Source organism: Cupressus sempervirens, chromosome 2 (assembly GCF_028749045.1).
Source record: "Cupressus sempervirens isolate cs-2001-9-10 chromosome 2, ASM2874904v1, whole genome shotgun sequence".
NCBI classification, from domain to species: domain Eukaryota; kingdom Viridiplantae; phylum Streptophyta; class Pinopsida; order Cupressales; family Cupressaceae; genus Cupressus; species Cupressus sempervirens.
Window position 1 is genome coordinate 762485233 of NC_143119.1, and position 23847 is coordinate 762509079.

The 23847-nt window shown below is 37.0% G+C and overlaps 3 protein-coding genes across 5 annotated transcripts in view; all 3 read left to right on the forward strand.

Annotated features, from left to right (window-relative positions):
- LOC149575675 (carbon catabolite repressor protein 4 homolog 4-like) overlaps positions 1–23847 on the forward strand; it is a 140618-nt gene that overhangs the window by 107385 nt on the left and 9386 nt on the right. For all 3 annotated transcript variants that reach the window (XM_089815439.1, XM_089815437.1, XM_089815438.1), the window contains exons 6-9: positions 21840–21961; positions 22186–22328; positions 22627–22777; positions 22950–23097. In XM_089815439.1, coding sequence (XP_089671565.1) covers positions 21840–21961; positions 22186–22328; positions 22627–22777; positions 22950–23097 — 564 coding nt within the window. The remainder of the gene's footprint in view (positions 1–21839; positions 21962–22185; positions 22329–22626; positions 22778–22949; positions 23098–23847) is intronic.
- LOC149575676 (uncharacterized) lies at positions 17011–17727 on the forward strand. Its single transcript, XM_089812248.1, has 2 exons — positions 17011–17095; positions 17241–17727. Exons 1-2 carry the CDS (start codon positions 17028–17030, stop codon positions 17557–17559), a joined length of 387 nt encoding a protein of 128 aa, XP_089668374.1. The 5' UTR covers positions 17011–17027; the 3' UTR covers positions 17560–17727.
- LOC149575677 (uncharacterized) lies at positions 17744–18724 on the forward strand. The gene is made up of 3 exons (XM_089812323.1): positions 17744–18070; positions 18168–18391; positions 18502–18724. Exons 1-3 carry the CDS (start codon positions 17843–17845, stop codon positions 18722–18724), a joined length of 675 nt encoding a protein of 224 aa, XP_089668449.1. The 5' UTR covers positions 17744–17842.

The following is a 23847-nucleotide window of genomic DNA, read 5'->3' on the forward strand; positions in this document are numbered from 1 at the left end:
ATGATGCTCAAGTTTGAAATATTAAACACTTGAAATAATTTCACTTGGCAATTGTACTTTATGAGAATTTCCTGTAACAGCCTTGGTAGCTCTCTCTAGCAAAGCTGATAAATATACTCTTTTTTGATGTTTTTTTGCAATTTTTAGTTTTTGTGATGTCCTTTTATTTGAATTTTTCAGAATTATGGAGAATGCTTAAATGCAAAACAACTAAAACTATTGAACACCAAATCAACAATGGATTCACAATTTTTACTTCAACTTGCAAACCAATAACTATGTAAAGAAACTACAGTAAGAAATTACAATCTAACAATGAACCTGGGAATGACTGTAGACGTTCAACTTGCAGAAGAGAATACAAAGAAAGCCTTGTTCAATTTCCAACTGTTTGCAGATTTGAATACCTTTGGTGCTGCCACCTAAAAACGTCAATTTCCCATTGTTATGCACATATCGCAGCCTATCCAAGAAGGCACGTAGCAAGGTAAGGACCCAACACCAAATGTGGGAGCCTACAGCAGTTAATGACGCCCCCAATGGTGTTCAAACTTGCAGGCCAATATGCCAATCAATGGTGTTAGAGAATCAGGTGCTGGCTGGGGTAAATTGATGTCAAATGCCAAAAAGAAACTGCCCAGCTTGTAATAAATTGTAGACAAATCGACTCCCATGTTGCAAAGATATTTGACTCCCAGTTGTTGAGAGAATGTATGCCAAAATGCAATGACATAGGGCACTCAACTGCGAATATTTGCAATACCAAACACTAAGGAGAATGCTGCCCACCTAAATGTAAATGGCAGCAGTATTGATGCAAATATAACAGAGATAAATGGTGCTTGATTCACAGAGACAATAACCACCAATTTTCAGCACATAATAGCCTTCCAAGACACAGTGAACACAATAGAGGAAGACGCCCAAAATCAGATTGCAAAACTCCAATACAATTCACTATACAATAACAGTGGTTGGAATGTTCAATTCAATCTTTAGAACACAGAGTCAATTGCTTTACAACAACAACAATTGATGAACAATTCAAGAGGAATCAATTCTCATGAAATTCAGAATACTGAAACCCTCGGCAAAATATATCAAAAGCAATAGACAAGAATCCCTCTATTTCCTTCACAAAGCCTCTTTTATGGTGCAACTTGGCTTCTCCAATACACCTTTCATTGAAGATGCTTCATTAATACACCTTTTAATTAGAAGCTTCCATCTAATTATTTTAAATAAAAAACTGTCAAGCTCATAGCTTCATGAAGACACTTTTCACTTAAAAAGCTTCTTCAACACACCATCAAATTATAACACTTGAAATGATAAAGTCATTTATTAAGATAATCTTTATAACGACTTATAATATAGAGCTCCATCAATCTACCCAATCAGTCATTGAAGAAGCCAAACACCTAGTGCCTCAACTGCATTGATAAAAATTATAATTGCCCAAAATTGAGGACATTCAACTTGCAACAAAGCATACAAAGAACGACTTGTTCAATTTCCAACTGTTTGCAGATTTGAATGCCTTTGGCCCTGCCACCTAAAAATGCCAATTTCCCACTGTTATACGCAGATCACAGCCTGTCCAAGAAGGCCTATTGCAGGGTAAGGACCCCATGCCAGATGTGGGAGGCTACAACAGTTAATGACTTCCTCAATGGTGTTTGAAATTGCAGGCCAAAATGCTGATCAGTGGCATTCAAGAATGGCCTGCCAGCTAGAGTAAATTGTCCCTCAATTTCCAATGTCAAATGCCAAAAAGAAATCACCCAACTTGTAATAAATTGCAGACAAATCGATGCCCATGTTGCGGAGATATGCGACGCCCAGTTGCTGAGAGAATTTATGCCAAAATGCAATGACAAAGGGTGCTCAATTGCAGATATTTGCAACACCAAACAGTAATGAGAATGCTGCCCAACTATGTGTAAATGGAAGCAATATTGATGTAATGACCCCTAGTAGGATTAACCCTTATCTCACTTTTAATTTTCAACTTGGAGCTTGGAGTAGATTATACTACGAATGATTTTTGAATATATGTCACACTTGTAAATATATGAAGTCTATGTTCACTTCAAAGATATACAAGTTCGCTCCTCCACTTAATATTCCCTTAGATACCCTTCTTACAAATAAATTGGGCTCTCATGACTTTATCACTTAATTGACCACCTTTTTACTTTCTTATTCCTTATGGTCAGTTTATGCATTAAGCCCCTTTTATAACCTTGAAAAATCTCCACTCTTTATTGTCTTTTTACACCTTTTCAGAGGCTTTTCATTTCATATTAAAATCTATTTTGAATGTTGAGTCTCCTTTCAATTCTTATCCCGTTTTTAGGGTATTTTACTTGCCTTCTATATCCCTGATGTGTACCACCTCCCTTTCGTTCGTTGTTTCTATTCTTCTTTTGGAAACCGCTTATCATCCCTTTATCAGTAGTTGTGTGCTACTTCGATTACTTTTTTTAATCTCCTATATATATATTGTTCACATATAAGGACCCACCACATGTCATTCCATGTGGGACCCACTCAACCCAAAGGTCGTCAAATAAATTCTATTCTGTAATCTTTTTATAATAGCAAGCAAGTTTATTAGGTAACCGATTAATATGGAATTTTATATTGAGATTATATATTATTATTATTAGTAGTTAGATATTGCTATTATCTTGAATAAATTTATGATCTGATAGAATAAAACGGATTATAGATATATATTTACATAGTTGTGGACACTTAATATTGACCCTCTTTTGATGATTGGAGAATGTAATGATTCATAGTATTGCAATGGTTTTTTATTACCGCCTAACCACCTTGTGGTTTTCATGGGCTCATTAAGGTAATGATATATTTGAATAATCATCAGTAATATACATAAGATGATGATAGTATATATTTTGGTTATACGATATATATTTTTTGGATTAATGTAAAAATAGATTTTGAGGGGACCCAAAACCCCATAAAAAAATTAACTATTGATAGGTATTAAGTCCAGAGTATTAGACCATCAAACAACTCAGGTTTTACAAGGACATGAAATCTTAGAGATAATACATTACAATTCTAATCAAATTTCGCGAATGGAAACACCAAAAAACTGCTAGAAAAACTAGTACCAACAGAAACAACCTGGACCAACAACCACGACCAGAGACCGGAAATGACACAAACGATTAAAAAAAAAAAGAGCACTACACTAAACGATCTCCTTCATTGCTTTGGCCAAGTTCTTCCCAAGGCTTGCAACTTCTTCAATTGATTCCCTTGCAGTGGAAGTTGGACCCGCTTCAATAGCCTTCTTCATGCTTTGCCTAGTTCGCTTACTGGGACCATCACTTAAAGAAGCAAGCACAGGAGAAACAACCTCCTTCGTACTTCTCTTTCCCAAACTAGTTTCGGCAACACAGAGGCTGGAAGTAACCATATTCGTGCTCGACTCATTGTTTTTGGCAAGCTGCTAGAGTTTGGACTCAATGTCCAAGAGCTTTCCTAGAATGCTCCCCACTATGGTCTCTAGGTCCATCCTGTTGTTTTTCTCGGCTTCCAAACTAGCCTATAGATTCTTGATATTCTTCGTTAGTGAAGTGATCTCATTGTATATTCAAGTATCAACCATGAGGGAAATGTCAGCCTACATTTTTGCTTTATGGAGAAATTGAAGATTTCCCTCACGCTCTTCTCCATCCATCTCATCCAGTTCATCATAGAAATAGTTGCGGTTCTCCTTACCTTGATCAATTTAAAAATCTTCAGGCCTAATTTCAATTGTTTCCCCAATCAAATTCTTTTCAGTCTCTATCCCCAAATCACCACTTGGCTCTTCAACATTTTGATCCACACTCAACACATTCTCCATAGGCTTCTCCAAAGGACTAATCTAGGTTTACAGAAGCTCTTCCTCCTTTTTACAAAGCCCCTCATTCTCCCTTGTATCAGACCTCAAAATACTTTCCTTCACAGGAACCATTTTAGTCTCTGAGGGGTTAGCATACTTAGTCCCCATTCTTTTCTTCTTCTCAGAATTAGGAGTCTCAATAGTGTCAAACTTGATATCTGACTCCTTCGAGCCAGTACCAATTTTTATTCGTAGTTTTCACGGAGTCCTTTCCTTGGCTTCCAGAGTAAACCTTATTGTTAGAACTACAACCTCCACTTTTAGTAAGAATCTCTTCGTCCTGGTGACCCACTTTGGTCTGTTTCTCATCCGTCTCTGAGTCCTTTTCATCCTCTAATTCGGTCTTCAAATCACAAATTTTTTCTTTCTTCTTTCTTGAGTCAAAGTCCATTTTCCTTCTTTTATCCAAAGTCATTACCTTCTTCTCAACTTCAAAATCATTCTCAGATTGTGTATCCATACCCCGAGCCTCCATTTTCTTCTTTCCTTCAAAATCCACCTTAACTTTTTTCACATCACTTTTCTCCATGGGGCCATTAAGCATTTTCTGCTTGTTTTTCATAGAAGACACCAATGCCCTTGGAGCCCTGTCTCTACAATATTATACAATTAGCAAGATTAGGTCTTCATGGAGAATAGGCCGACTCTTTTATTTACAATGAGCCCTAAGCCCTTGCAATAGAGAATTCTTAAGATAGTAGGGGACGGAGATCTTGTCCTTGTGCTGAAAATGATTTAGAAAAACGAAGTGATAATCGTGCACTCTTTTGGACCAACCATCCAAAATGAAATATTCCCTCACACATGAGAAAACATCTTGTCAGATTTCCTTAATCTGGTCTAATTCCAGAAAGTCCCCTACTTTAACCAGTATCTTTTCCTCTAAAGTTTTAGCAAACTTCTTCACAGCAGCATTGGAAATTTTAGTTTCCTTGTTGAATTTAATCCCCGTATTAGGGAGCCCAGTAATCTTAACTAGAAAGTCCTCATTAATGGTGACAAAAACCCCATGGAGGCAAACTTTCTCCCCAGCTAATTTCTAAAAAACTCTTTTGTAACATGTGACTTATAACCATGGAGTTTCTCAAGGTAACAAGTGACCTTACTTTTTTTAAGTTGTTCCCAAACTGGAGTATTCTCCTTCCAATGCCTGCAACTTGATGACTCCTGCTTCGTTGGCTCACCTCCCATCATAAAACCTTGGTACGCATTGATCTTGCACAAAGATATGAAGGCACCAAGGAAGACAATGAAAGAAAAAAAAACTTTTGAAACCAAAATAATTCTTCATCACCACCCAGAATACATGCCACATTAAAATGATAATAATGAATAGGTACGCCCTTGAAGTTTGATATATCCCATCATTATTACCAAAGCTCCCATGACGGGAATGGAAATAATTATTTAATCCTCCCAAGTGAAGCATTAGTCCCATCAAAATTAAATAAATCTTTAAGCTCCGTTCAGGTGCTTAAGTCATCCTTCCACATCATCTACTTACCAAAACTGACAGCAATATTGACAATCCAGTCATCCAGTCGATTAGTTCCCCGGTAATTATGAGAAAGATGGGCTTTCTCAAAATTATTTAGTAACCCCTTTATTTCCAATATTAATGACGTTAAGAGAGTCCCCTTCTAGTCAAAGGTTCCGGTGACCAGCTTCCACTACCATTCTTACCACAAACAATGCACCAATAGCCTCAACAATGTGACTTGATGAAATGCCAAGGGGGACAGAAATAGCATCCAGAACTCTACCATAATAATATCTTAAAACACCACCACATCCAGCCCTACCAGGATTTCATTTTGCGGATCCATCAAAATTAGCTTTTATCCACCCATTAGGAGGAGAAAGCCGAATCACTCCATCTCTTTTTGACTTTGGCTGCACATAAAAGTTCATAGACAGTTCCATAACGTTAAAATCCCCTTTTCCACCAGTATGGGATATGAAGTTCTCCTTTATTGCTTGAATGATATTTAGACCCACCACCCAAGGAGTAGTCTCTTTAGCCTTGAAAATCCGACTATTCCTCTCTTTCCATATACCCCAAAACAAATGGGGAAGAGAGATGTTCTAGAGAACTTTGGCTTCAGGACCATCTTTCAAAACAATCAATCAAATTCCAAGCATGAACCCAAGAAACATTCCAATAATCCAGAAGGATTTTCCAAACCTCTTGACTAAAACTGCAGTTGATGAAAAGATGATCAGAGTTTTCAACTTCTCTCTTACAAAGAATGCACCTATTAACAAAATAAAATCCTCTTTTATTTAGATTCTGAAATGTAAGTATTTTATTCTAAAGCGCAAGCCAAAAGAAGATTTCAATCTTAGGAACAAAGCCTTTCATCCAAGCTTTCATCCATGAGGGGGGCGCGGGGTTTACCAAGAGCTTTAGCCTTAAAGACCATTGCCATTTTATATTTTCCAGTAGGATGAATTCCCCAAACAAGAGTATCTTCACAATTCAGAGTTATACGGACAAAGTTGAGAGAATTTTGAATAAGCCAAAGGTCTTGATTTAAATCCAAATGATTCTCCCATCTCCTATCTATCCAGTAATTAGATACACATTCCCCAAATCTCTGTTTACATCTGTCAATGGTATCTCTATCATTAAAAGCACTTTCCAAAGTACAATCCTCCCAAAATTTCACTCTTCTACCATCTCCTAGCTTCCACCTACTTTGCAGAGCATCATATGATATATATATTGTGGGATTCCATTTTAGGAGGCTCATGACAATTGACACCAAGATAACAAAGATAAATGGCGCCTGATTTCACAGATAATAACCACCAATCTTCAACACATAATAGCCTTCCAAGACATAGTGAACATAATAGAGGAAGACACCCAAAATCAGATTGCAAAACTCCCATACAATTCACTATGCAACAACAATGAATTGGAATGTTCAATTCAATCTTCAGAACACAGATACAATTGCTTTACAATAGCAGCAATTGATGAACAATTCAAAAGGAATCAGTCCTCGAGAAATTTAGAAAATTCAAACCCTCACCAAAATATATCTAAAGCAATAGAGAAGAATCCCTCTTTTTCCTTCATGATGCCTCTTTTATAATGCAACTTGGCTTCTCCACTACGCCTTTTATTAAAGATGCTTCATCAATACACCGTTAATTAGAAGCTTCTATCTAATTATTTTTTAAAAAATAACTCTCAAGCTCATAGCTTCATGAAGACACTTTTTACTTAAAAGGCTCCTTTAACACCATCAAATTATAACACTTCAAATGATAAAGTCATTTATTAAGATAATCTTAATAAACAACTTATAATATAAGGCTCCATAAATTTACCCAATCAATCACTGAAGAAACTAAAAACCTGGTGCCTCAATTGCATTGATAAAAATAGTAATTGTCCACAATTGACTATAAATAGAAAATCAATCAACAAAGACCCTCATACATCAAGATTGTTTGTCCTCAAGCAATCGTAATTTACTAATACATCAAACCCCAACTTCCCCCTGGATCCCCTAGAAAAATGTGTGTGATGTCCTTGTCAACATTGAATAATTCTCGTAAATACAACACCACTGGAGTAAACAACCTAGTCGATAGAACTATACTCAACACCAGTGTTGATGATGTAGAGACCAAAACATCACAAGGAAGCAACTCAATTAGAAGTCTCAATTTGCCCCCTTTCTTTGCACTGAGTTGTGATGACAAATGTCAAATTTAGGCACAGATAAACTCTACACCTAGTAAATATCCTTCACATGGGGATCAAATGCGAAGTTGTATGCACTCCTCACTATATATACTTTGTTACACTTATATTTTTCTTCAGCCTTAACGTCAAACATTTAAGTCGTGGGAGTGCCCAAGTTGAAGTTGAAGTTGAAGTTGAACCTTCGGGTCAGTTCAACTTCAAGTTCAATGATTTCATAATATACTTTCGAGTGTCGAAGTCGAAGTTGAATATTCTAGCCAGTTCAAGTTCAAATTCAAGTTTTGTCATTAGCACAAAATGTTAAAATCAGGCCAGTCATTCTCCTATTCGTCAGCATTCCTACTCACATATGGGGAGGTTGAAGTTGAAGTTGAAGTTTCATGTCAGTTCAACTTCAACTTCAAGTTCATGTTGGAGTCGGTGCAAAGTGCAGTGTTAGTTCAAAGTTTCAGTTTCAGCCCTGGTAGTCAGAAGTTCGAGAACCATTATGATTCAATCAAGATTGGGAGCTTCAAAATTGTATTTGAAATGGTGAAGCCTGAAAAGAATCCACCATTCTTAAGTGCAAAGCTCATGGACAGTTTCAAGTATGCAGTTCACAGATCAAAGGCTCAGATTCATCAGTTTGAATTTGTGGCTCAAGTTTAAATTCAAGCTTAGATCCTATTTCAAGGTTCGAAGTCCAAGATCCAAGGTAAGAAGGTGGTGGTGGATAACGAGATGTACAGTAAGTAAATTCCAACATGAGATTCAAGTGCAGGTATTGGTGTATATATTGTTGTCAGTTTTAATACAGCCTGTAACTACAGATTTTTGTCTGCATTAAAATAACAATCACAATCCGGGGAGCATAACTTTTTATCCCACCGTCGGATTTTTCTCAATTTTTGATATTTTGTAGAAAATCAAGTTTTCTAAATCTTCACCGAAACGATTTTCAAAATTTGGTCAAAGTCAAAAGTTATGATGGACTGTATGCGGGTCTGTCAACATACCAGCAAATGCAAAATGTTCTGCAGTCAGAAAAACAGTCATGTTGCGGGGCCCACATATTTTAATCCAACCGTTGGATTGAACTGAATTTCGGATATGTTTGAGGAAACCTAGTTATCTAAATTCCCTCCAAGCCGTTTTGCAAAATTCATAACGGATCAAAAGTTATGACTGTTACAAGATCATGACAGTGACCTGTAACCAGCATACGACACCTATCCAACATGCACATGCAATTCATTTTTGTAGTGACATGTGTCCATAAGAGCAGTTTGGACAAATGCAAGCAATATCATAATGTTTATTAAACATTATTTTTATCTTTTTTGATACATCACTCTTACTCAATAATGGATAGTGGAATATGAAAGGTTGGGAGCAGTTTCAAGAAACAGTTATTCAAACTGAAAAAGAATCGACAGAAGGAGAAGATAAATAGTACAGAGAATAATAAGAGAAGGGTTCTTCTTTTTCTGGGGAGGAGTTCTATAGCTGCTGCTACAGGAAGAAGAGATTTCTATTTTGTAACAGAGGAAGCAGTTTCATTTTATGCAGATTGACTGTGATAAGGGGATTGAACAGTACTATTATTGTTTTATCATGTCTCTGAAATAAAGAGGGACATAAGTGTGTTAGATTTTACAATCATATACATTTGTGTTTCTGATCTGAAAGGATTTTGGAGTCCTTTTATTTCTGTTTTAGATGCAGTTCTTTATTACTATGTCTAATGTGATATATGTAGTCTTGTGGTTATGTATTCACATTTTTGCATAAAGATGTTTACAGCTTTCTCAATTTTCTCTGTAATATGGAAACATAGTAGATAGTCCTGTGGTTGTTTACTAGTTTTTCATTCATTTCTAGTTTAGCAATCTATTGATCACATTTATTCCATATTGATGGATGAATGTCTGAAAAACCCTTCGTGTCTTCAGGTTAAAGACATAGCCAGATATCACATTCATTGAATATCTTTTATGAGGGAGCTGTACCTCTCAATTCAAAGGAAGATTATCAATTAAACGATAATCTATCCAATCGTTAGTGCATTTTGTTCTTCTTTTGAAACATAATGAGTCATTGTTTGCATTTCTATTCGAAGGACAAAATTGTTTACTAACATACTTCACTGAAATCCTTATCATCAACATCTAAACCAACATACTGTTGTGAAGATTCACCATCAACCTCTCCATTTACACCCACATAGTACAGTTTGCCCCGCCTTTTGGCCTCAATGAACCGGTGTGTCCTTTACCATAAGCTCCTTTGCACCAAAAAGAAAGTTGTCTCCTCAAATCCTCATGTGATGACTATCATTCTTCCTTTTTGATTCTCCTTTTTCATCAGTATTCCATGGTGTTCCTCATCCATAGGTAGAGGGGTAGAAGGCTTCGAAGAAAACTTGCTTAAAAGGACATTAAAGGCTTCATAAATCAAGCATAGGCTCAACAAACAGAAAAACTAAAAGGACTTGACGAAAGCCTTCAATATAAGGGTTCATTATATGAATTGGGGTTGATTGGTTAATCAATGTTAGCCAATTAAATAATGAACTAACTCAAAGAAATGCGAAACTAGTTGAATTTTTTTTGTAGTGTTAGCTACATTTTGTGGTGACAAAATGCAAGACAACATGGTTGATATATTGGTTAGCCCAAAGGGCATGACTAACCAATCACTGTTTTCCATTCATCTCCTTCTGTAATCAAGATTTGGTGATATCCACTCTTCATGCCTATCATTGTGAAGTACTCAACTCCACTTAAAAAATCCGTAATGTCATCATTTCTTTTGCAAAGGAAATGTACACTTGATAATAATTGTACTAATAGCTTGGGAGTTTGTGCACATTGTCTATTATTTTTATTTAGTGTTATTATTGGTGATACCATAGATGGACTACTGGCAGAGCTTCAAAAACTGGCCTAGTTTTGTGGCTTAGCTAGTTTTTTGACTTTTACTAGCACTAAAAACTCTCCAAATTTTTGGCAAAAACTGGTCGAGTACTTGCCGAGTTTTTGCCAAAAACTCGACGAGTTTTTGTAACTCAAGTGTTGTTTTATAACAACACTTAAAGGCAAAAAATGGCCCAAATTATTTTTATCTCATTTCATCGCTTGTGTTTTGTCGAGAGGAGGAAAATAGTCTTCCAAATCCTTGTACTCCAAACATTTACAAACTATACTCTATCAATTTGAGGTGGATTTGTGGTGGTTTTTGAAGAAGATGACATCAATAATTTTGAAAGGCAAGCTATGGAGGAGGGCGGTGGATTTAGTTTCACATTGGATAACAATGAGTTTAATTAGTAATCATTGCTAGTGCTAGGAGAAGCTCGAGGCAGGGCTACATACAGGATGGAAGACAAGCCATAGGCTGAGTTAGGCATACTGAGCAAGGACTCCCAATCATGCCCATTACAGACTTCTAGGACTAGACCATCTACTTAGATACCTCTCCCTTATTTTTTCTAGAGCTGGGAAGATGATTTATACAAACATCACATTTAATGATTTAAGCAAGGATACCGATTCGTCCTAGTTGGCTCTGGCTTTCGCATCAGAGGCGGACGGATGCCTGATGCGTCCAGAAGCCTTGCGGGTGTTGGCTGGAAGCCAGCCGTAGGCTCTTGGATGTGTCTAGAAGCTGAGTCTCAACTTCCAGACGCATCCGAGAGCCTGTGGGTGCTAGCCTCAGCTTCTAGGCACATTTGGGAGCCTGTGGCTGGCTTCTGGCCAGCACCCGTAGGGCTTCCGGACACATCCGGGAGCATCTGCGGGCCCAACGGCCTTTCAAGCAAAAAAAACAATAAGAACCATTTTTTATGACTTAAGTTACCAATAAACCATGTGGTGTAATGACTTTTTAAGGTTTTTTTTTACTATGAAACCCTAAAACGACCCTAAAGGTGAATATTGAAGCATTCACAACTCGTTTTGGAACTTTGTTTGTACCTACAGCCACTTCTCATTTGGTCTCTAGTTTTCATTATCACTGTGAAGCTAAGTTCAACATTTTCGAAGAAGATCGATCAAAGAGGGAGAGATAGCTTTCTCAAAGGAGTTTAAACTATTCAAGGTCAGTGATCAATCCTTTTCTTGAGTATTTTGATGAATTTTTTAGAGTTTTTGATGAATTTTTTTAAATTCTTGAAGTTTTTTTATAGTTTTTTTTCAATTTTTTTTAGAAAGATATATAGAAGCAACTTTGGGTATCTATTTTAGTAGTTTTTCTTACTTCTTTCCACTTGCATGCATGCTGTTCATAGTTGTTAGGAACTAGTTAAAAATTATTTATTTTCTTATAAAATAGGTTGCAAAAAACTAGGCAAGAATGGATACTGGTGGTAGTGCTAGTCAAAGTTCAGTGGGGGGCCAAGGAGGGGGAGGGACTAATAATTTCAAAATTGATATAGGACATACAACACAGATATCACAGGTTTCAGGAGGTGGCTCATGCTATCGGAAGTGCAATTATTGTCAAAGTAACAAAGGAAAAACATTCAATAGCTCATATTCCCGAGTGAAGCTTCATTTTATGGGCCCTGCTGGCAAAGGATTTCGAATGTGCAAAGGCAAAAATGGTACTAGGATGACTAGTGCAGAAATACTTTCATTTGTAAGAGAGCAAGAAGCTGCCGATGCATTGATCAATAGATCAAAAAAAGGCTACTATCAAGGTCCTTCCTCAAAGCTATAGACACCCACTGAACCAATTGCATCCTCCCAACACCCATTCTTGCAAGTACCTGTGCCAGGAGAGGATGAGGAAGAAGTGGGAATTTCAACCCGCAAAAGAGGCCCATTGCACACCGCAGTTAAATTGGAGGCAAGAGACCACACTGATGAAGCTATTGCACGTTGCCTCTATGCGAATGGGCTTCCTTTCAACTTGGTGAGATCGCCATATTGGAAGGAAATGGTGGCAGCAATCAAAGAATCACTAGTTGACTACACAAGCCCAGGGTATGAAAAGGTGCGTACAACTCTATTGCAACAAGAGAAGGCACATATAGAGAAAGACCTTCAACCAATCAAAAAATCTTGGAAAACTTCGAGTCTAACTATTGTGTCAGATGGTTGGAAGGATACAAGAAACCGGCCACTAATTAATGTGATTGCAGTTTCCCCCAAAGGGGCAATGTTTTTTAAGGCTATTGATTGTGAGGGGCATGTGAAGGATTCCAAATTCATTTATAGAATTCTCATCGAGGCCATCGAGATGGTGGGTAGTGAGAATGTGGTACAGGTGGTCACAGAGTGCCAAAAATTGCAGGGGTGTAGGTGCTTTAGTTGAGAGTCGGTATGACCATATTTTTTGGACCCCATGCACTATTCACTCCCTTAACTTGATCATGCAGAGGATTGGCATTGAAGTAGAGTGAGTGAAGAAAATATATGAAGAGGGGGAGGACATACAGATGTTTGTGACCAACCACCACATGTCACAATCCATTTTTAGAACATACTCCAAATTGGAGTTGCTGAAGGTAAATTAATTTTTTTAAATTACTAAGTTTCATGGTTTTGTAATTTAGTTAAAAATTAAAATTTATAATTATATTGTCAATTGACATATTGTTAACTTAGTAGAGAGTAGATTTCCACAATCCATAGAATGCTTAGAGTTTTTTCGTGATTTGATTGTGTTGTTTTTGCATTAACGTTTCGGATCACACTCTGTGATCCATCATCAGGATGAAGAAAGTAAACATGATGATGGATCACAAAGTGTGATCTGAAATGTTGATGCAAAAACAACAATCAAATCCAGAGAAAACTCTAAATATTGTTAACTTGCTGAGGTTACTGAGACCCGTTTTGCATCTCATACAATTGTTATGAGACGACTCCTCAAGGTATTAAGTCAAATGGTAATCGGTAATCAATGGGGCATATAGAAGATCTCAAATTCAAAAAGAGCACAAAGGATCAGGGATTTGATCTTGAGTGAGAGTTGGTGGGCTCGTGTGGCATATGTATTGGATTTCACCGAGTCCATCATGACTATGATTCGTTTTGCTGATACAAATACACCTTGCTTGGGGGATTTGTATGATGGTAAGGACACCATGGTTGAGAAGGTAAAACATTCCATACAAGCACATGAGAATGACCCCACACAATGTGAAGCCTTATACAAACAAGTGCAAGCAATTATCCACTATCGCTGGAATAAGATGACTACCCCATTGCACCTCCTTGCATATTCCTTATCTCCTAGGTACTATAGTGAGGAGGTAGTTGGTATGCCGAGTAGGATTGCACCATTTGCGGATGAGGAGGTTGTTGAAGGGTGCCACAAAGTTCTTACAAGACTCTTCCCACTAGAAGAAATGCATGAAAAAGTGAGGGAAGAATTTGGGTTGTTTGCTTCGGGGTTAAGGCATTCTCCATTTGCACTAAAGGACTAAAATAGAATGGGAGCTATCACATGGTGGTACATGTATGGTCAACCTTTCAAGCATCTTCAACCTCTTGCAATCAAGGTCCTATCAAGGTCCTATCACAAGTAAGTTTTTAATTTTGTTTTGTAAATTTGTTTTAAACTTTTATGTTTACACTTGCATTCTAGAATTTAGTGTTTCACACATTCTATAAAATTAATTTGCTTTTCATTTGTATGTTTTGTGGCAACTATATAGGTTGCTAGTTCTTTTGCTACTGAAAGGAATTGGAGTACATACTCCTTTATCCATTCAATGAAGCGCAACTGGTTGTGCTCCAAGAAAGTTGAGGACTTGGTCTTTGTCCACACCAACTTGCATCTTTTGTCACGTAAGAATGATCATTACAAGGAAGGGGCAACAAAGCTTTGGGATGTAGCCCCTGATGTGCAAATTTGGATGCAACACTTCATCATCTTGTTATAGTTGGAGACGGTGATGATGATAGTGTGGCACGTGGTGCATCTAGCATAAGTGGAACCATGCTTGGTTCAAATGATCTTTCAACAATTGGAGATGATAATGAGAATGTGGATTTTCTTGCGAATCCCTATGATTTAGAGTCAAACTCTGATTGATTGAATCTTCAGATTTCAATCATTAACTATGTTTTTAAATTTTATTTTGGTGGAATCTTGAACATGACCTATTTGAACTTATTGTTTAAGAGTCAAGACTAAATGCTAATGTTGGGCAAGAATTTTGAAATATTTTGAATTTTGATAAAGGGTTAAGTATCATAGATTCATAATCATATTATCAAATTATTTGTTTTTGTATATTTCTTGCATTTCTTTGCATATATATATATATATATATATATATATATAAGTTTCCTTCCGCATCTGCATCCAAAAAAAAAAAATCTCCACATCCCGTATCTGCTTCCAAAATCTGCATCGAAATCCGCATCCAAATCGGTAACTTAGCATTTAAGTATAAGTTATACTTTAAGATATATTTGTATAAATATTGTCAAGATGTTTGAGAGAGGTTTCAACTTCATAGGAGTTAAAATACAGATTCTATATTTTCAAGGTTTCCAATAAATTCAAGGCTTAGCCAACTTTCAGGATTCAACATGCCTTCAACACTGTTGTCTCCCACAATCTGTCTTGGCTATTTTAGGTCAACTTGAATTTGAAACAAGGATTTTCAGATGATTCTAACTCATTTTCTCATTAATCACTTGGTTTCAGTTCTATATTCATGAGTCCTGATAGACTTAGCTCAACCACTTACTCACACTTAAGACTTACTTTCCAAGAAGCCAAAATTCCTCAAACTCACTCTTCGACTGTTTTTCTATGATGTATTTACTTCTAGTTTTATAGAACCTATTTAGTATTCTGCTTCTCGCCATCAACGTCTCGCATGAGAATGTAATTTTTTAATATATATAAACTCTACTTGTTTCTTTTGTGTTCTCATCAATTAACTCATTGGATGCATCTTCTCATTGAATTCTGTGCAAAAAAATGTTTTTATTAATTAAACTTAAGCTGTTTTTTAGGTTGCAAAGTTTATCACCAAGTTTTTTTTAAAACTAGCCGAAATTTTCCCGAACTTTTTTTTTTGGGGCTTGGCGAGTTTTTGCTGAGTGAGAGTTTTCCATCTATGGGTGGTACCATAGATGGAAAACTCGCCGAGTTTCCTAGCTCAGCGAGTTTTTAACCAGTTAACTCGCCGATTTAAAAACTCGGCAATCTGGTAAAAACTCGCCGAGTAATCGGCAAGTAGTCGGCAAAAACTCGGCGAGTTTTTCCTAAAAACTCGCGATTTACTGGTGAATGCGGCTTGTGACGGATTTAAGCTGCAGTGAGTGTGTTTTTTCTTATTCTTTCTTGTATTTGCATTGTTTAGAACCTTGAGGAGTGAAGAGAAGAAGGTTTGAAGGCATTCTTGGCTGATTGCAAGTGATTCAAGGCGGATTTGAGTGGATTGTAGAGGATTCTAACCGATTTTAGAAGACAAATTTCTTTCCAGGTATGTTCATCTTATCATAGTTTGAAAACTTTTTATAGTTTTATAACAAATGTTCTTTTGTTTTTGTTGTTTTTTGTAAATGTTTTCAAATCATTTAAAATCATTTTGAATCATTTGAAACCCTAGCTTCTAAGGATATGGTTGAAGTTTGTTGTTTGCTAAGGATATGGTTCAAGTTTGAAGTTTGAATCATTTGAAACCCTAGCTTCTAAGTTCTAACTTTGTTTATTCATTTCTCTATATATTTATGTGTAGGGCAGCGGTCAACCATTAAAAAAATGACAAACCCACAAGAAGAGTGGCCACAAACACCATGCCCATCTGGATATATAAGCACTCAGCCTAAAAATGCAAGAGATAAGGCATAGCGGTATGCCTATGAAGCTCCAAATCCAAATGATATTGGGAAGGTGATATGCATTCCTTGTGAGAGAATTATTTCTGGAGGCATAAACCGCCTCAAATACCACCTTGCAGGCATAAAGAAACATGACTCAAATCATTGTCTCAAGGTAACTGATGAAGAAAAAAGATTCATCCATGCCCTACTTGCAGCTGCTGAAGAGAAAAAATTGAATAGGGAGAGGGCAAAAATAGCTATGAGGGCAGCCATAGCTGAATCTGAAGGAGCTCCTTTTGATATGCAAGAGGAAGAAGAAGCACTTGAGAACATACCAGGATCTCTTCGTGGCCCACGGATCCGCAAACAAAATTTCTCTTTTACCGGTTCCACTTCTTCTACATCTCCTACTTCTTCATCATCACCATCCAGATCCCCATCAAGGATAGGTGGTTATTTTGTGCCCAGGAACACACCTGGAGCACAGCCATCATTAGAGGGCACTGCATGGTTTAAGGAGGTGCATGAGCAAACTAATATTGCAACAGCTGATTTTTGGTTTTTCAACAATATCTCAATGAATGCCACTGATAGTCCCTATTGGGTCAATATGGTGAATGCAATGACAATATCAAGCAAAGGGTACAAGCCGCCTAATCGCAAGGATATGAGTGGAAGGTTAGTATTTTACTATTTAGTAATTGTAAATAATTGAAATTCACTTTAGTTCATTGTTATATTTTAAATCTTAATTGTTATAACTTATTTCCTAATTTTTTACTAACACTTACACTTTATTTAATATTACACTTAAATTTTGTAGGTTGCTTGACAAAGCGGTTGGTAGGGCAAGATTGTTGATAGAAGACCAAAAGAAAGAGTGGAAGAAGTATGGCTGCACCATTTTATTTGATGGGTGGACAGATGGAAGAAGTAGAACCATTATTAACTTCTTGATTGCTTGCAAAGATGATGTGGTGTTTTGGAAATCTGTCGATGCCTCCAACAAAGTGAAAAATGCAGCCACATTGGCTTTAATGTTGGAGAATGTTGTCATGGAGTTGGGAATAGAGAATGTGGTGCAAATAATCACAGATAATGCAGCAGCATATGTGGCATTTAATTTTTTATATTTGAATTAATATGAATTATGAATGTAATGCTATGGTATTATTCAATTTAGATTTGATGTAATTTGTAAATACTAAATATGGAAAGTTTGTTACTGATTATTGATTTTTTGCTAATCTTTTAGGTAGAATCCTCCAAGAGAGGCATCCCACACTTTTTTGGTCACCTTGTGCAGCACATGTCGTTGACCTTCTTTTGGAGGACATAGGAAAACTTGATTGGGTGAGTCCAGTTGTGGAAGATGCTAGGCGAGTCACGAAATATATCTATAATCACCCATGGGTTCTCAGTTTGATGAGAAAAGCCACTAAAGGCAAAGATTTGATGAGACCTGCTATGACAAGGTTTGCAACGGTCTTCTTGACGTTGCAAAGTATTCTTGACCACATATTGGCTTTGAAGCAAATGTTTGTGTGTGCTGATTGGGTTGCTTCACCTTACTCAAAGAAGCCCGAAGGAGAAGCTGTGGCACGAATAGTCTTTGATGATAGCTTTTTTGCAAAGGCTAAGGAGATTGTGGAGGTAACTTCATTATATTTTTAGTTTATTCAAGTTTCATTTTCAATTCATAACTTACTATGTTATTAACTAATTTGTATTTTTCAAATTTCAAATGTAGATGTCTCTGCCCCTGGTTCTAGTCTTGCGCACATGTGATGGGCAACAATCCCCAATGGGAGGTCTTTATGAGGCCATGGATAGGGCGAAAGAGGCTGTTAGAAGTTACTATCACGGGGACAGTCTCAGATTTGACCCCATTTGGGAAATAATTGATAGGAGGTGGAACAATATGCTCCACCAACCTATTCATGTAGCAGGCTACTTCCTCAATCCCAAATTCAGGTACTATGATAATTGATTGTCCTTGAAGTTGGGATTTTAATAAGTCTTTATTTTACTTTACTTTTTAAGGTTGTGTAGTAAGACTTGATATCATTTTCTATTTGTTTTAGGGCTGATGATTCCTACTTAGATCCTAATGGAGAGGTCATGGAAGGTCTCTCTAAATGCATTGAGAGAATGATATCAAGTGAAGAGGAGAGAGACCTTATTGTGACCGAACAACAAATCTATGTGGAATCAAGGGGTCCTTTGTTCTCTTCTATGCTAGCAAAGAGAGCAAGATCTACTCAAGCGCTAGGTAAAGCGTCAAACTTTAAAACTTTTGCTAATTGATAAGTTGTGCTTCTGATTTTGTTTTTTATTGCTTTATAACTTTTTAAATTTTGTTTTGCAGATGCTTGGTGGGCAAGTTGGGGTGGCAATACCCCCAATTTAAGGAAATTTGCTCTCAGAGTCCTATCCCAACCTTGTAGCTCATCCCATTGTGAGCGCAATTGGAGCTTATTTGAGTCCATCCATACAAAGAAAAGAAACAGAATGACTCAAAAACGGCTTAATGACCTTGTTTATGTCCACTATAATCTTAAGTTGCGCATAAAAAAGTCACAGCTCTTAGAACTACCTGGTCCGCTTGATCTAGATGAGATAGATCCTTATTCTGATTGGACAACACAGGAGCCAAGTCCATTTTTTACACCAGATGAGATCGCTGATTTGGAGAGGCAGGCCATGGAGGGGGGAGGTTGACACTGATTTTCAGTTCACTATGCATGACATTGAGGATGAGGACGAGGATGATGATGATTCAGGCGAGGATCAGACATTACCATTAGGAGGAGATGCATCCTCTTCTAGGACGCCGAGCCAGTCAGTAGGGACGTCGAGCGAGGGGGCACAGCCACAGAGTTCACAGTCACACAGCTCACGCCCTATCCCAGTGCGGGGCACTTCTTCTAGGACTAGACCCCCTCGCTTTCCTGCTAGTGCAAGTGGAAAGAGGAAGATGTGATTGGCATTGTCACATTGTATTGATGTATTTAGACTTTTAGTATTTACTTCTAGTTTGACAGATTGAAACTATTTAGTAATTTACTATTTTGCTTCCTACCATGAGCATTCTGCATGAGAATGCAATTTTGTACGCATTATGCATTTATATATATATCTAAACTTTCTTTCTTTCTTTTGTATTGTCTTTAATTAACTTATTAGATGCATCTTCTCATTAAATTTTGCAAAATAAATGTATTTTTAATTAAATTTCAGCTGTTTTTTAGGTTCCCGAGTTTTTCCCGAGTTTTTTTTTTAAATCGCCGAGTTTTTCCCGATTAAACTTTTGGGGGGCTTGGCGAGTTTTTGCATTTGGCAAGTTTTCCAACTATGGGTGGTACTACACATACTCAAACTCTTTCAAATTAACCATTTCAATAAACAATTTTCTATTTATTCAATGAGCTTCCTTATTCGTCAAACTAGCTATAGGAATCAAGTCCATTTGATGACTAGTCTTTCTTAGTGGTCGCAATTTATTACGTACATTATCAGATTCATATCTTGAAACTCATCGAACAAATCTGCAATCTCCATAGGCACATCTATTCCATGTTTAGCAACTTTTGGATTTAGAACAAAACACATATGTTTATGCTTCATGCCTTCTAAAAACTTTCTTCCATCAACTGAACATTTTCTTGCATTATTGCATACCTTTCCCTTTGTTTTTGTCAATGGCTTTAACTTGTGTTGAACTCCATCCTTTGTCAAAGAATGGGTATTTGGTTAGAAGGAAGCCCGGTATGGTAAACTAACTTTGGCCTAACATGAGATTGCTTCCCTGCTAACATGAGATTGCTTTCTTGCTAACATTAGGTCCCTCGATAGTCCAGTAATGTTGGTTCTCCATCCCACACCCCCAGTGGCTGTAGCTTGTGTTGAACTCCATCCTTTGTCAAAGAATGGCTATTTGGATAGAAGGAAGCCTAGTTACGGTAAACTAACTTTGGCCTAACATGATGTCAGCCGACTGGATGGTTCCGGCGGTGTTTCTGTAGCCGACGGATTGACTGTCGTCAGTATTTTGTATTTTGTAGCCGACGGATAAATAGTTTGTAGCGGATGTAATGTTGTGGCCGACGGAACCCTTCGGGAAGGTTCGGCAGTAGTATTTATATCCCGTTTGGGATCATTGTAAATCATCAATCATCTACTATTACGGATATTATCAAGCATAATGTATGTCTGGCATATGCGAATAAATTCTACTATTCTGTTCTATTGTCTGTATGCGTTGATTTCTTTACTAGTACGGTAAACATTTGGCTGGTAAAGAAATCAACACATACAGACAATAGAACAGAATAGCAGAATTTATTCGCATATGCCAGACATACATTATGCTTGATAATATCCGTAATAGTAGATGATTGATGATTTACAATGATCCCTGACGGGATATAAATACTACCGCCGAACCTTCCCGAAGGGTTCCGTCGGCCACAACATTACATCCACTACAAACTATTTACCCGTCGGCTACAAAATACAAAACACCGACGACAGTCAATCCATCAGCTACAGAAACACCGCCGGAACCATCCAGTCAGCTGACACATGAGATTGCTTTCTTGTTAATATTAGGTCCCCCGGTATTCCAGTAACGTTGGTTCTCCATCCCACACCCCCGGCCTTGGTTGCTAGTATAGCTTTCTATGGGGAATTCAGATTAGTATAAACCCTATCCCAGAGGAAGGAAAGAAAGGGACTAGATGCCATTGTTTCTTGTCCTCCCAGCAGTATTGATTGTTTGGCAGTGCTCGAGGGGCTCCAGAGGCAGGCCCTACTATTCTAAGCATAGCCATCATGTACTGTATGATGATTGAATTCCCATGGTTGCCCTAACAACATATGACAAAAGCTGTAGGTATAATATCACGTAGTGCCTCACCATGATGGTTTCCAATTTTGCACTTTACCAAACATTGTTTTTTGATGAAAGCCTTGTGGTCCTTGTACAACCAATCAATCTGACAGGGAATCAGATGCATCTTCTCTAACTTCAATTTACTAGCCATTTCTTCTTGAGCAAGATTATTAATACTATGTGATATCGCCAAAAATCTAACATCTGCATATTTTTCAAATAAAGTTGGCAAGGAATGGCAAACCCTTTCTTGTAAACATAATTATTCCTAAGTTAAATTATACCAAACCATTTTATGGTTTGTGAGTACTTATGTGATTGTTGTGCTTAGACAATCAACCTTCCATCAGCCCTCCATGTATCCCACATGATTCTGATGTGATTTATGAGTGACCAATAAGACACCTAGAATTGCTGTTGTAACAAATTTTATATACTTTTATATGCATATCACCTCAGTTCAGGATTACTTTCATATGTAGGGTAAAATTTAATAGTTTTACATTTGGTGAAATAAATGCCTTTCAGGAATTGGACGAGTTTGAAACATTTTACAAAGGAAATATGGATAAGCATGGATATTCATCTGTGTATATACAACGAAGTGGACGCAAGCGTGATGGCTGTGGCATTTTTTACAAGCGTGAACGGTCGGTGGATCTTTACCTCATAATATAATGCTCCAGTGCTGCTATTCTAATTAAGTGTGGTTGTTAATCAGGCACCTGAATTCTATGCTTTAAGCTACAGTTGTTGGTCATTGGTTAAAAATGTGACTTTATACAAGAATCTTGATAATCCCTTGCTAAGATTGATATGGCAAATGGGTAAGTGATTTTTTAATCCTTTGCATATGATGTTGAGGTTTTTTCAGAGCAGAGCTACTGTTAGAAGAAGTCATTCAATACAACGACCTAGTTCCTGAGGATGAAGTTTCAGTAGAGTCATATGAGGTGGAGGACAAGGAAACATCAAATCCTGAAAACTGTAGAGCTTCCTCACCAACTAAAATATCAGGCATGTTTTTCATGGACGGCAGTACAGTTTATCGTCCTTATGCAGAACTAAGGGTTCAGGCTAAGGAGCTTTCCTGGGCATGATCTCTATCATAATCTCATGTTCTCATATTTATTAGATCAGACATCTTATGTTGAATTTACGGTCAGCAGCACTAGGTCCTCTATGCAGCCAGACAGTTTCTTTTCTTTTCTTTTCTTAAAATTGGTGTCTGCAACAACTCATTCTCCTATAACATTTTCCTGACATTTGGTTGGGTCACAAACATGACATAAAATTGAATGACATTCATTTCCAGGCTCTCAACAAACAAACTCTCTTGATGATAGAGGAGATCCAGATGATCCTAGGGTGAGATTGAAGCGGGATTGTGTTGGAATGTTAACAGCATTCAAACTTCTTGAGCCTCCTCACCACGTGATCATAGTTGCAAACACACATATTTATTGGTAGATATTTTAATATCTAAGCATGACAAAGTTTAGGAAAAGCACTCATGTTTATTGAATTGATTATAAGTTACTATGGCCACAACTGTTAAATTATGAATAGTGTTTAACATGTTTGATTAAAACCAGCTATCTTCGTAACAACTTAATGACTATACTGTCATTATTACAGGGATCCAGAATGGGTGGATGTAAAACTTGCCCAAGTAAAATATCTTCTCTTGCGGCTTGCAAATTTCAAAGACACAATCTCAACAAAATTTGAGAGTAGGCCTCTAGTATTTGTTACAGGGGACTTCAATTCTACTCCAGGAGATGAGGTAACTTTCCAGTTTCCACTGATATTTACTGTGTTGTTAAAGTTCACAACTTACGTGTGGTACAATCAATACTGATATTATGTAAACTAGTTAGATAAGCCTAGCTTTGTTTGCCCACACAGGGAATTTGCTTCATTAAAGCAGCAACTCCCATGTATACTTCAGGCTTTAAGATGCAAAATGCTTTTCTATTCTTTCAAAACTGAATTTTGTAAAATTTCAAACAAGAGTAATAAGAGTGTAACAAATGAAATCAAAAACTCAGAAAACAAATAATAAAGGTGTTATATCCTAGGGAAAGCACTCCTCTTAATGTAAACAACCCACTAGCTCACAAAAGATGATGTCTTTATTCCGAGTTCAAAACCAATTACAAAATTCTTCCTCCTGATTGACATCTTCGGCCTGATAAATAAGCCAAAGATTGACTTATGCAAATCAACTATGATGAATCACAATGGTTGCTCAACTATCACACAATGATTGAATGAAATACAAAATACACGTGTAGGTAACTTATTACGATAATAGATAAGCTTCTATTATTAGTTGATTCTAATATTAGTTAGTTTGTAGTTATTTGTTAACTTTCTTTAGATTTCTTTTAGATAGAATAGAATGTTTCTATTCCTTACGATCGTTTCCTAAGAAAACATCGTTTTATTCTTTTGTATATATTAATCTCTTGGCCTCTGTTAATATCAAACAAGTATTTTACCAATTATATTGTAATATGGTATCAGAGCCACT

Bases quoted from the DNA above. Each gene is read 5' to 3' on its own strand.
- LOC149575676 (XM_089812248.1), top strand. From the start codon at position 17,028: ATGGTGAATGCAATGACAATATCAAGCAAAGGGTACAAGCCGCCTAAT. The intron at 17,096-17,240 runs GTTAGTATTTTA...TAAATTTTGTAG, and splicing joins CGCAAGGATATGAGTGGAAG to GTTGCTTGACAAAGCGGTTG.
- LOC149575677 (XM_089812323.1), top strand. From the start codon at position 17,843: ATGAGAAAAGCCACTAAAGGCAAAGATTTGATGAGACCTGCTATGACA. The intron at 18,071-18,167 runs GTAACTTCATTA...TTTCAAATGTAG, and splicing joins AGGCTAAGGAGATTGTGGAG to ATGTCTCTGCCCCTGGTTCT. The intron at 18,392-18,501 runs GTACTATGATAA...TATTTGTTTTAG, and splicing joins TTCCTCAATCCCAAATTCAG to GGCTGATGATTCCTACTTAG.